Source organism: Oncorhynchus nerka, linkage group LG3 (genome assembly GCF_034236695.1).
Source record: "Oncorhynchus nerka isolate Pitt River linkage group LG3, Oner_Uvic_2.0, whole genome shotgun sequence".
Lineage (NCBI taxonomy): Eukaryota > Metazoa > Chordata > Actinopteri > Salmoniformes > Salmonidae > Oncorhynchus > Oncorhynchus nerka.
Window position 1 is genome coordinate 67,413,269 of NC_088398.1, and position 13,189 is coordinate 67,426,457.

The 13,189-nt window shown below is 45.4% G+C and overlaps 1 protein-coding gene across 1 annotated transcript in view; it reads left to right on the top strand.

Moving 5' to 3' along the window:
• LOC115126000 (unconventional myosin-XVI-like) overlaps positions 1-13,189 on the top strand; it is a 344,854-nt gene that overhangs the window by 267,341 nt on the left and 64,324 nt on the right. Inside the window, 7 exon segments of the mRNA XM_065005768.1 lie at positions 949-1,045; positions 1,117-1,378; positions 5,561-5,928; positions 6,047-6,609; positions 6,611-6,792; positions 6,794-6,897; positions 6,900-7,334. Coding sequence (XP_064861840.1) covers positions 949-1,045; positions 1,117-1,378; positions 5,561-5,928; positions 6,047-6,609; positions 6,611-6,792; positions 6,794-6,897; positions 6,900-7,334 — 2,011 coding nt within the window.

Below are 13,189 nucleotides of genomic sequence, written 5' to 3' on the forward strand. Positions count from 1 at the left end.
TCAGTTGTGAGATGTTTTGGTATAAATCCAATTTAGCTTTTACTCTAGACATTGTCCTTATTAAGGAAGTTTTGAACTATTACATTTATAATACTACAGAAAACCTTCCCCAGGTTACTGTTCACACAAATGCCTCTGTAATTGTTAGGGTCGAATTTGTCTGCGTCCTTAAAGATTGGGGTTATGAGTCCTTGATTCCAGATGTCAGGGAAATAACCTACAATCAGGATCGAATTAAACAGTTTAAATATAGCCAATTGAAATTTTGCACTCGTGAGTTTGAGCGTCTCATTTAGGATGCAATCAGGTCCATATGCTTTTTTAAATTTGAGAGCCTGACGTTTCTTTTAGAGCTCCTGGTCAGTAATTGGGGAGTCCAATGGATTTTGATTGTCCTTTATAGCTTTTACTAATCCATTCAACTTGTCATGAATTTGGCGTTGTTCTGCGTTCGTGTCAATTTGACCGATGTTGTAGAGTGTTTTAAAATGGGTTGTCCATATGTCACCATTTTGTATTGCTAATTCCTCTTGTTTAGATGTTTTAGTTTTTTTTATACATCTGTCTCTCACTCTCACTCTCTCCCTCTCTCCCTCTTTCCCTCTCCCTCTCTCCCCCTCTCTGTCTCTGTTTCTGTCTCGCTCACTCTCCCTCTCGGTCTCTCTCTCTCTCTCTCTCTCTCTCTCTGTCTCTCTCTCTATCTGTCTCTCTCTTTCCCTCTGCCTCTCTGTTTCTCCCTCTCCCTTTCCCTCACTCTCTCGCTCTCTTTCCCTCTCTCTCTGTGTCTCTCTCTCTGTCTCTCTGTCTCTCTCTCTCTGTCTCTCTCTCTGACTCTCTGTCTCTCTGTCTCTCTCTCTGTCTCTCACTCTCTCGCTCTCTTTCCCTCTCTCTCTGTGTCTCTCTCTCTCTCTCTCTCTTTCTCTCTCTCCCTCTCTCTCTCTGTCTCAGATGAGCAGCAGTAAGGTATTTCTGAGGTACTGGCAAGCTGACCAGCTCAACGACCGCTGCCACCAACTACACAGGAAGATCATCATCTGCCAGAAAGGTACAACAACTTGCATCCCTGTGTGTGTCTGTGTGTTATTAACCCCTCTCTTTCCCCCTATCCTCTGTCAGTGATACGTGGCTGGCTGGCCAGGCAGCGTGTGCGCCATAGACTGTCGTCCCAGCCGACTGAGGACTGCAGTATCCAGAGGTTCCTCCAGGGGGCAGAAGACCAGGGCCTGTGCACCTACGACCACCTGGTCATCCAGAACGCCTCTGACATCGCCCGCGAGAGCAACCACCAGCGCTGCCATGGCAACGGGTCACACAGCAACAGTCCGCCCCTCGGTGAGAGGCCCGAGCCAGTTGGCGAAGAGGAAGACACCCCCAAAAGGTAATAGACCACTGCTTTCGCCCTCGTAGAGAAGTCGCTCCTTGTGGTTTTGTGTTTCTCCTTTGATTTGAAGCTAATAGTATGATGTAATACAATGATAATGGATTGAATATAGACTATATTCTGTGGCTGTAAGTAACTCACCCAATCCACCACAGATACTATAGAGATGTAGAGGTCACAAGGTGTATGTACAGTGTGTGTACTGTGTGAGTATAGTGTGTGTGTCATGTGATGTGTGACTTATGGTGTCATTGAGCCTGTGCTGGTTGGTGACTATAATTCCATATTATGATTGCTAGGATAATGAGTTAAACATCAGCATGTGTTAATGTTTCACCACTGTCCCCAAGCCTACACTGGCCTATAGCTGCAGCGCATGCAAGGTTATCAAATACAATCCAATTTTATTTGTCAAATGTGCTGAATATAAAAGGTGTAGACTTACAAGACCTTAACAAACAATGCTGTTCAATAAATAAAGTTAATAAAATATTTACTAAATTAATTCAAGTTAAAAGTTAAATAAAAAGTTAAACAGTAAAATAACAATATCGAGGCTATATACAGGGGGAACTGGTAACTAGTCAATAAGCAGGGTTACAGGTTAGTTGAGGTAATGTGTACATGTAGGTAAGGGTACAGGTTAGTTGAGGTAATGTGTACATGTAGGTAAGGGTACAGGTTAGTTGAGGTAATGTGTACATGTAGGTAAGGGTACAGGTTAGTTGAGGTAATGTGTACATGTAGGTAAGGGTACAGGTTAGTTGAGGTAATGTGTACATGTAGGTAAGGGTACAGGTTAGTTGAGGTAATGTGTACATGTAGGTAAGAGTACAGGTTAGTTGAGGTAATGTGTACATTTAGGTAGGGGTACAGGTTAGCTGAGGTAATGTGTATATGTAGGTAGGGGTACAGGTTAGTTGAGGTAATGTGTATATGTAGGTAGGGGTACAGGTTAGTTGAGGTAATGTGTATATGTAGGTAGGGGTACAGGTTAGCTGAGGTAATGTGTACATGTAGGTAGGGGTACAGGTTAGTTGGGGTAATGTGTACATGTAGGTAGGGGTACAGGTTAGTTGAGGTAATGTGTACATGTAGGTAGGGGTACAGGTTAGTTGGGGTAATGTGTACATGTAGGTAGGGGTACAGGTTAGTTGAGGTAATGTGTACATGTAGGTAAGGGTACAGGTTAGTTGGGGTAATGTGTGCATGTAGGTAGGGGTACAGGTTAGTTGAGGTAATGTGTACATGTAGGTAGGGGTACAGGTTAGTTGGGGTAATGTGTACATGTAGGTAGGGGTACAGGTTAGTTGGGGTAATGTGTACATGTAGGTAGGGGTACAGGTTAGTTGGGGTAATGTGTACATGTAGGTAGGGGTACAGGTTAGTTGGGGTAATGTGTACATGTAGGTAGGGGTACAGGTTAGTTGGGGTAATGTGTACATGTAGGTAGGGGTACAGGTTAGTTGAGGTAATGTGTACATGTAGGTAGGGGTACAGGTTAGTTGAGGTAATGTGTACATGTAGGTAGGTGTACAGGTTAGTTGAGGTAATGTAAACATGTAGGTAGGGGTACAGGTTAGTTGAGGTCATGTGTACATGTAGGTAAGGGTACAGGTTAGTTGAGGTAATATGTACATGTAGGTAGGTGTACAGGTTAGTTGAGGTAATGTGTACATGTAGGTAGGGGTACAGGTTAGTTGAGGTAATGTGTACATGTAGGTAGGGGTACAGGTTAGTTGAGGTCATGTGTACATGTAGGTAGGTGTACAGGTTAGTTGAGGTCATGTGTACATGTAGGTAGGTGTACAGGTTAGTTGAGGTAATGTGTACATGGAGGTAGGGGTACAGGTTAATCGAGGTAATGTGTACATGTAGGTAAAGTGACTATAAATAGATAATAAACAGCAAGTAGCAGCTGTGTAAAATCATAGTCCAGAATGTGTACATGTACACACAAGTGTTGAAGAATATTTGACTGGTGCCTTTCATTTTTTTCGAATTCTCAGCACAATTTCTCCAACTGTTGCCCCAACTGTCAATGCATTCAAATAAATAGAGAAGGCTATGCGTCCCCCGGGGTGTGTATCTATGTCACAGTGAGACGTCAGACTATCCTTTCCTGGTGTCAGTGGACTTTGATTTACACTTTATATAGCTTGTAGTTGGCATGTCAACCATTGTTTGAATTGTAAGACGGGCCCAAAATGCTTTTCCAGTGTAGGGACTAAAGAATGAGAGAGGCTGTCATTTTAGAATGTATTCCTGTATTCCTTCTGAACATGCTAATCAGACAGAGATAAGCCTCCAATTGGCCAGAACAGCTGAAAGTCTGATTGTGTTTTAAAATGCAATTTAACATTGGGGGTGTACATCCTGCAGAGAGAGGAAACACAAAAACAGAGACCCACACATACACACAACACTCTTACCTGTACTTCTGTCCTTCATGTGCCCTTGTATGCTAACAGGACATCTGCTACTGGGACAGAGACTGGAAGATGGGGGCTTGGGAGGGAGATATTGAGAAGGGGAGGAGAGAGCAGGGAGGAGGGAGAGGGAAGGGAGGGAGATACAGAAGGGAGAAGGGGTCGGGATGTCACTGGTAATCCCCCCTTTCCTTCCTCCTCCTTCTCCTCCTTCCTCTCAAGAGTCATTTTCTCTCCCACACACACTAATACTGTCATCAGCATTAGGAGGGGTTAACAGGTGAGGAGGGGGTGTGTGGAGAGGGGGAGGGGAATACGGGTGAAGGATGGTGTGTGGAGAGGGGGAGGGGAATATGGATGAGGGAGGGTGTGTGGAGAGGGGGAGAGGAATACGGGTGAAGGAGGGTGTGTGTAGAGAGGTGGAAGGGGGATATGGGTGAGGGAGGGTGTGTGTAGAGAGGTGGAAGGGGGACATGGGTGAAGGAGGGTGTGTGTAGAGAGGTGGAAGGGGGATATGGGTGAAGGAGGGTGTGTGTAGAGAGGTGGAAGGGGGATATGGGTGAGGGAGGCTGTGTGTAGAGAGGTGGAAGGGGGATGTGGGTGAAGGAGGGTGTGTGTAGAGAGGTGGAAGGGGGATATGGGTGATGGAGGGTGTGTGTAGAGAGGTGGAAGGGAAAATGGGTGAGGGAGGTGGAGGGGTGGATGGTATTGTGTCTCTGGGATCGCTGTGGGAGTGTCCCATTCCAGATTACTACGCTACTCCCACTCTTACCAAAGTCAGTCAGAAACCTCTTCAGGCTATAAAGGCCCTACATATACACACACATGTTATGTTATGTTATGTTATGTTATGTTATGTTATGTTATGTTATGTTATTCTATCCTCGTGGGGACCTAAAATTAATTTCCATTCAAAATCATATTTTCCCTAACCACTAACCCCTTAACTTTACCTTTTTCTAAACCTAATCACTACATTTAAAATAGCCTTTGTGCTCATGGGGACGTGGGAAATGTCTCCACGAGGTAGAATTTTCCTTGTTTCACTATCCTTGAGAGGACTCTTCTTCTGGAGACTTTTTAGGTCCCCACAATGATATAAGAACCAACCAACCCACACACACACACACACACGGACAAACAAACACACAGAGACACAGACACAGACACACTATCTCTCTCACACTTTACAGACAAACACAACCCCCCCTCCACCTGGTCCAGAGGGACCAACAGATGGCTTCCTCCAGATTGGCGAAGGAAATATCAACCTACAGAGCAGAGTGAATATCATATTATCATATTACAGCAAGCCGATTAGATTTATACATTTATAACAGAAATAATCCAGAGTTTCCACTCTTTATCCCCCATATTGTCCTCTTTAAAATGCATGTGTTGCATGACAGATGATGCAGCCATACATTTGAGTGGAGTCTGTGGATGATATGATGGGAATAATTCAATTAATCTGGATTTGTAGATGGAAAGTAATTATCTTATTGTTGTTGCTCTCAAGGAAAATCCATCTTATTATGTTTGGTTGGAACCAGGATCAAATATCAACAGAAGGTGTGTTTGTCCATCATGAGGTTTAAAGGAGAGAGGGAGGAGGGATGGAGATAGGAAATAGAAATAGACAGAACGTGGGATGGAGAGGAAGAGAGTGGTTTAGAGCAATAGAGAGAGAGAAAGACTTTTTGAAATGGGGAGAAAAATACTTTATTTCTCAATCTGATTTCCCATGTAGGGTTGTGGAGAAGAGGAGAAACCAAGACGGTTCTGTCAATGGGGGGAGCCGGAATATCCGCCACTTCCGCTCCAGCTCAGTGCCCATCCCCCTGGCTATAGAGAACTTGGTACATTCCAGCCATGGCCCATCCATCAGACCGGCCCTTCAACAGGCGGCCCATACCACTGAGGATGGGGGAGGCCTGGCATCACCACGGAAACAGCCTCCCCCTAAACCCAAGCGGGACCCCAGCACTCGTCTGAGTGCGTCCTATGAGGCGGTCAGTGCCGGACTGACCCTGGGACCCCCGAGAGAGAGTCCCACTCCTGAGGGCTATGGGTCCCCTGCAGGGAGCCCCCCCAAAACACAGCTGTCACCTACGGATGGTGCATATATACACCACAACACACCAACTATCATTACCTTAGCCTCTATGTAGCCCAAAACACAGCTGTCAGTGTGACTGTTGTGAACTGTTTCTCCTCTCATCTCTCCCTTCCCCAGCTCTGTCCAAGCCGCGACCCCACAGTGATGACTACACAACCATGAGGAAGGTGCCTCCTCCCAAGCCCAAGAGGAACCCCAACACCAAGCTCACTGGCTCCTATGAAGAGATCAACGCTGCCGGCTTTAACCTCCTCCAGCTCCGCCCCGCTGATGTCAAACTGGCCCTGCTGTCCCGCACTGGAGGGCTAGGGGGTATGGGGTGTCTGAGAGGGCTGATACAGCGTGCAGCGTCTGTGGACGACCCACAGGGGGCGACACTGAGCCTGCACCATAACCAGGATGAGGAGGATGTGTACATAGAGATGGTGGGGGCTCAGGGCAGGAGTTACAGTCGGGGAGGGAGTTACCAGGACCCCCCCGACAGCCCCGAGCAGGGAGACACCGAGGCCGTCTACGAGGAGATGAAATACTTCCTGCCCGAGGAGGCGGGACTTCCTCTGGGAGGGGCAGTTGCTGCGGCGAAAGCAGCTGGGAAGCTGGAGGCGTTAGGGTTGATGTTAGGGGGGTTAGGGTTGGGCTTGTCTCCCTCTCAGAGTGGAGAGGGGAAGAGGGCAGGGCTGGGGGGGTGTATTTACTACCATGGAGGCCCAAACATCTGCCGCCGGAGGAAACAGCAAGCCCCCTCATAGTAAAGAAGGAGGGTGTGACATCCCTGCACCATTCCCCAACCTGCTCACCCACCGCCCCCTCTCCTGGTGTTCCCCCTCCCCTGTCACCTGTTCCCCTGCGTCTGACGAGTCCCCCTCACCCTCTGGAGGTGAAGAAGCTGCCTGTGTTTGAGTCCAACCTGAACTACGCTGGCCCAGACAGCCCCCTCTCACCTCAGTACTACCGCCAGCGCGCTGACTCCTCCCCTCTCTTTCCGTCCTCCTCCCAGACAAGCCCAATCCTCCCTCACCCCTCCGCCTCCCCTCCTTCCGCCAATGCCCTGCCCCCCTATCGCCCCCTCCCACTTTCCCTTCCCCCCCAGAGTCCAGCATACTCTCCCTTACCCGGGCTGCTTCTATCACGGGTGGGGGCGGCTTGGACTCTCCCAAGCCCTCCTACGCCTCCTCGTCTCATAGGGCTGCGGGGGACAAGCCCCCTCCCTACTCTCCGGCCAAGTCCACCCGCCCAGAGCCGCGCCGTGCCCACTCCTGCTCATCCTCACCCCTGCTGTTCAACCCAGCCAACGGGAGACCCCTGACCAGCCCTCAGCCAGCCCTGGATGAGCTCAACACCCTGTTCAGCTCTGGACGCAGCCTGCTCAAGAAGACCACTACAGGACGCAAGATGAGGGAGGAAGGTGAGTCACAATGTAACACACACACACACATACACAAATGACCTTTACCTCTGTGAATTCCTTCACACACTGTCTCATACACCCCCTGACCATGCACACACACACACACACACACACACATTTGACCCAGACAACCCCAGAACTTTGTCTTTGTATGTCTTTGTGTGTCTTTGTGTGTGTACGTATGTGTGTGTGCGTGTGTGTGTGCAAGTGTGTGTTGCTAAACTCTGAGGTGATGAAGACATGAATCCATCACAACAGAGGCTAATTCCAAATAATGTATGCAGAGCAAAATACCGATACCTGCTAATTATAAAAATCCAAAAAAGTGCCTATTTCTACAACCACCTACAACCACCTAGGAAGCGATTGAATTTAAATGAATTAATTTCAGGAGCGAGGAGGAGGAGTAGAGAGGGTGATTTCCCTTCTTCAGATTGTGAAAGATATGTCACTCCCCACATGTAATCACACTTGTCTTAATTAAGCGACAGGACGTCTCAGTTGAACGTGTAATGCTTGCACGGCATGACACCCACCCACACACTGATGCTGATGCTACTCTACAGTACATTAGTGCAAACAATGAAAAATTATCTCAACCATTATCAAACTCTGATGTGATGTAGGATGAAATCTAACTAATAAATCAATGACAACACAATCACATAATCATGTCATCACAATGTATAAATCTGATATTAAAACACCTTCTTTGGGTTAGATCATATGGAGTAACAAAGGGTAGATGAGCTAATATTAAACAGGTGTCTATAGGCATTGAGGCACAAAGACTAGATTATGATTATCAGGTGTTAACTGCAGCTGGGGAGAGAGCCACTCTGTCATACGCAGGTACTCTCTCTACCAGACCCCAATCTAACCTCATATAAGATCAATAAAATCATTCATATAGACTCAATCTCATCAGAGATATGATGTTTGCTGGGAATGTAACATCCAATACCACCTAAATATCACAGCTATATACCAATCATACCCCAGCTTGGAATATTCCATATCATTCTGGAACGGTACAGTAACAACATGATGGGAATTGATTTGGGGTTCCACGCCTCTGAAGGGGAACAGATGCTCCGGTCACAGCCGTGCCTTCCACTGATGAAGTTAAGAGATGACTTTAGAAAGGCAATTTCACCAAATGTCACTACGCATGCAAGTCCCAGTTTACATATGGCAGGGAGGAATCAGGCTGATAAATAGGGCTCAGGTGTCCCTCGTCTCGCTCTCCTATTTACACACACACACACACACACACACACACACACACACACACACACACTCACTCACTCACATTCACTCACTCACTCACTCACTCACTCACTCACTCACTCACTCACTCACTCACTCACTCACTCACTCACTCACTCACTCACTCACTCACTCACTCACTCACTCACTCACTCACTCACTCACTCACTCACTCACTCACTCACTCACTCACTCACTCACTCACTCACTCACTCACTCACTCACTCACTTACTTTACAGTACCCATACATATGTTATGTAGCTCTATCTGTGTTTAGTGCCTGTATAGTGCATGCAGAACAGCATATGTAGGCCCCTTAGGAGAAGAAGAGCAGAAGTATGTATCACTCATATCAATGGAGAGGATCAACACTAGAGCTGCACTAGGTCACAGTGTTCCAAAGCATGTACGAGATCGATGGGGCTGTAGTGGCGCGGATCGAGAGCTTCAAGTTCCTTGGCGCACACATCACTAACGACGTGGTCCACACACACGCGCACAGCTGTGAAGGGGGCACGACAGCGCCTCATAAGACAGCTAAATAGCCTTAAGACTGCTAAATAGCCATAAGACTGCTAAATAGCCATAAGACCGCTAAATTGTCATAAGACTGCTAAATAGCCATAAGAATGCTAAATAGTCATAAGACTGCTAAATAGCCATTAGACTGCTAAATAGCCATAAGACTGCTAAATAGCCATAAGACTGCTAAATAGCCATAAGATTGCTAAATAGCCATAAGACTGCTAAATAGCCATAAGATTGCTAAATAGCCATAATACTGCTAAATAGTCATAAGACTGCTAAATAGCCATAAGATTGCTAAATAGCCATAAGACTGCTAAATAGCCATAAGATTGCTAAATAGCCATAAGACTGCTAAATAGCCATAAGATTGCTAAATAGCCATAAGATTGCTAAATAGCCATAAGACTGCTAAATTGTAATAAGACTGCTAAATTGTAATAAGACCGCTAAATAGCCATAAGACTGCTAAATAGCCATAAGACTGCTAAATAGCAATACGACTGCTAAATAGCCATAAGATTGCTAAATAGCCATAAGACTGCTAAATAGCCATAAGATTGCTAAATAGCCATAAGACGGCTAAATAGCCATAAGACTGCTAAATAGTCATAAGACTGCTAAATAGCCATAAGATTGCTAAATAGCCATAAGATTGCTAAATAGCCATAAGACTGCTAAATAGCCATAAGATTGCTAAAAAGCCATAAGACTGCTAAATAGCCATAAGATTGCTAAATAGCCATAAGACTGCTAAATAGCCATAAGACTGCTAAAATAGCCATAAGACTGCTAAATAGTTAATTAATGGTTACGCGGACTGCTCTGACACTATCTTGCGCTGACTCAATGCACACTCACAATCCAAATGAAAACTATGGTTTTGGATTGTCTATGTGTGCCAGTCAGAGGGTGAATGGGCAAGACAAAATATGTAAGTGCCTTTGAACAGGGTATGGTAGTAGGTGCCAGGTGCAGTGGTTTGAGTGTGTTAAGAATTGCAAAGCTTCTGGGTTTTTCACACTCAACAGTTTCTTGTATGTATCAAGTATGGTCCAGCACCTAAAGGACATTCAGCCTTCTTGACACAACTGTGGAAAACATTGGAGTCAACATGAGCCAGCATCCATATGGAACACTTTCAACACATTGTAGAGCAACAAACTCTCAAGGTCTCACAGAATTAGAATGTCATCCATGTTTCTCAAACGTCAAATTTCAAATTTGTTCCAAATGTCAAATTTCGAAGTATTTGAGGTTAAGTTTAGGCATTAACTCCGTATTATTATCTACCCTGATGCCAAGTCACTTTACCCTGCCTTCATGTACATATCTACCTCAAATATCCCTGCACATGTATGTGGTACTGGTATTCCCTGTATATAGCTCCACATTGATCTGGTACTGGTATTCCCTTTATATAGCTCCACATTGATCTGGTACTGGTATTCCCTTTATATAGCTCCACATTGATCTGGTACTGGTACTCCCTGTAAATAGCAGCACATTGATCTGGTACTGGTACTCCCTGTAAATAGTAGCACATTGATCTGGTACCGGTATTCCCTTTATATAGCTCCACATTGATCTGGTACTGGTATTTCCTGTATACAGCTCCACATTGATCTGGTACTGGTACTCCCTGTACACAGCTCCACATTGATCTGGTACTGGTATTCCCTTTATATAGCTCCACATTGATCTGGCACTGGTCCTCCCTGTATATAGCTCCACATTGATCTGGCACTGGTCCTCCCTGTATATAGCTCCACATTGATCTGGTACTGGTATTCCCTGTATATAGCTCCACATTGATCTGGTACTGGTACTCCCTGTATATAGCTCCACATTGATCTGGTACTGGTATTCCCTTTATATAGCTCCACATTGATCTGGCACTGGTCCTTCCTGTATATAGCTCCACATTGATCTGGTACTGGTATTCCCTGTATATAGCTCCACATTGATCTGGTACTGGTATTCCCTTTATATAGCTCCACATTGATCTGGTACTGGTATTCCCTTTATATAGCTCCACATTGATCTGGTACTGGCACTCCCTGTATATAGCTCCACATTGATCTGGTACTTGTATTCCCTGTATATAGCTCCACATTGATCTGGTACTGGTATTCCCTGTATATAGCTCCACATTGATCTGGTACTGGTCCTCCCTGTATATAACTCCACATTGATCTGGTACTGGTATTCCCTGTATATAGCTCCACATTGATCTGGTACTGGTATTCCCTTTATATAGCTCCACATTGATCTGGTACTGGTATTCCCTGTATATAGCTCCACATTGATCTGGTACTGGCACTCCCTGTATATAGCTCCACATTGATCTGGTACTGGTCCTCCCTGTATATAGCTCCACATTGATATGGTACTGGTATTCCCTGTATATAGCTCCACATTGATCTGGTACTGGTATTCCCTTTATATAGCTCCACATTGATCTGGTACTGATATTCCCTGTATATAGCTCCACATTGATCTGGCACTGGTCCTCCCTGTATATAGCTCCACATTGATCTGGTACTGGTATTCCCTGTATATAGCTCCACATTGATCTGGTACTGGTATTCCCTGTATATAGCTCCACATTGATCTGGTACTGGTATTCCCTTTATATAGCTCTACATTGATCTGGTACTGATATTCCCTGTATATAGCTCCACATTGATCTGGTACTGGTACTCCCTGTATATAGCTCCATATTGATCTGGTACTGGTATTCCCTTTATATAGCTCCACATTGATCTGGCACTGGTCCTCCCTGTATATAGCTCCACATTGATCTGGCACTGGTCCTCCCTGTATATAGCTCCACATTGATCTGGTACTGGTATTCCCTGTATATAGCTCCACATTGATCTGGTACTGGTATTCCCTTTATATAGCTCCACATTGATCTGGTACTCGTACTCTCTGTATATAGCTCCACATTGATCTGCTACTGGTACTGCCTGTATATAGCTCCACATTGATCTGGTACTGGTATTCCCTTTATATAGCTCCACATTGATCTGGCACTGGTCCTCCCTGTATATAGCTCCACATTGATCTGGTACTGGTATTCCCTGTATATAGCTCCACATTGATCTGGTACTGGTATTCCCTTTATATAGCTCCACATTGATCTGGTACTCGTACTCCCTGTATATAGCTCCACATTGATCTGGTACTGGTACTCCCTGTATATAGCTCCACATTGATCTGGTACTGGTACTCCCTGTATATAGCTCCACATTGATCTGGCACTGGTCCTCCCTGTATATAGCTCCACATTGATCTGGTACTGGTATTCCCTGTATATAGCTCCACATTGATCTGGTACTGGTATTCCCTTTATATAGCTCCACATTGATCTGGTACTCGTACTCTCTGTATATAGCTCCACATTGGTCTGCTACTGGTACTGCCTGTATATAGCTCCACATTGATCTGGTACTGGTATTCCCTTTATATAGCTCCACATTGATCTGGAACTGGTCCTCCCTGTATATAGCTCCACATTGATCTGGTACTGGTATTCCCTGTATATAGCTCCACATTGATCTGGTACTGGTATTCCCTTTATATAGCTCCACATTGATCTGGTACTCGTACTCCCTGTATATAGCTCCACATTGATCTGGTACTGGTACTCCCTGTATATAGCTCCACATTGATCTGGTACTGGTACTCCCTGTATATAGCTCCACATTGATCTGGCACTGGTCCTCCCTGTATATAGCTCCACATTGATCTGGCACTGGTCCTCCCTGTATATAGCTCCACATTGATCTGGTACTGGTATTCCCTGTATATAGCTCCACATTGATCTGGTACTGGTATTCCCTTTATATAGCTCCACATTGATCTGGTACTCGTACTCCCTGTATATAGCTCCACATTGATCTGGTACTGGTACTCCCTGTATATAGCTCCACATTGATCTGGTACTGGTATTCCCTTTATATAGCTCCACATTGATCTGGCACTGGTCCTCCCTGTATATAGCTCCACATTGATCTGGTACTGGTATTCCCTGTATATACCTCCACATTGA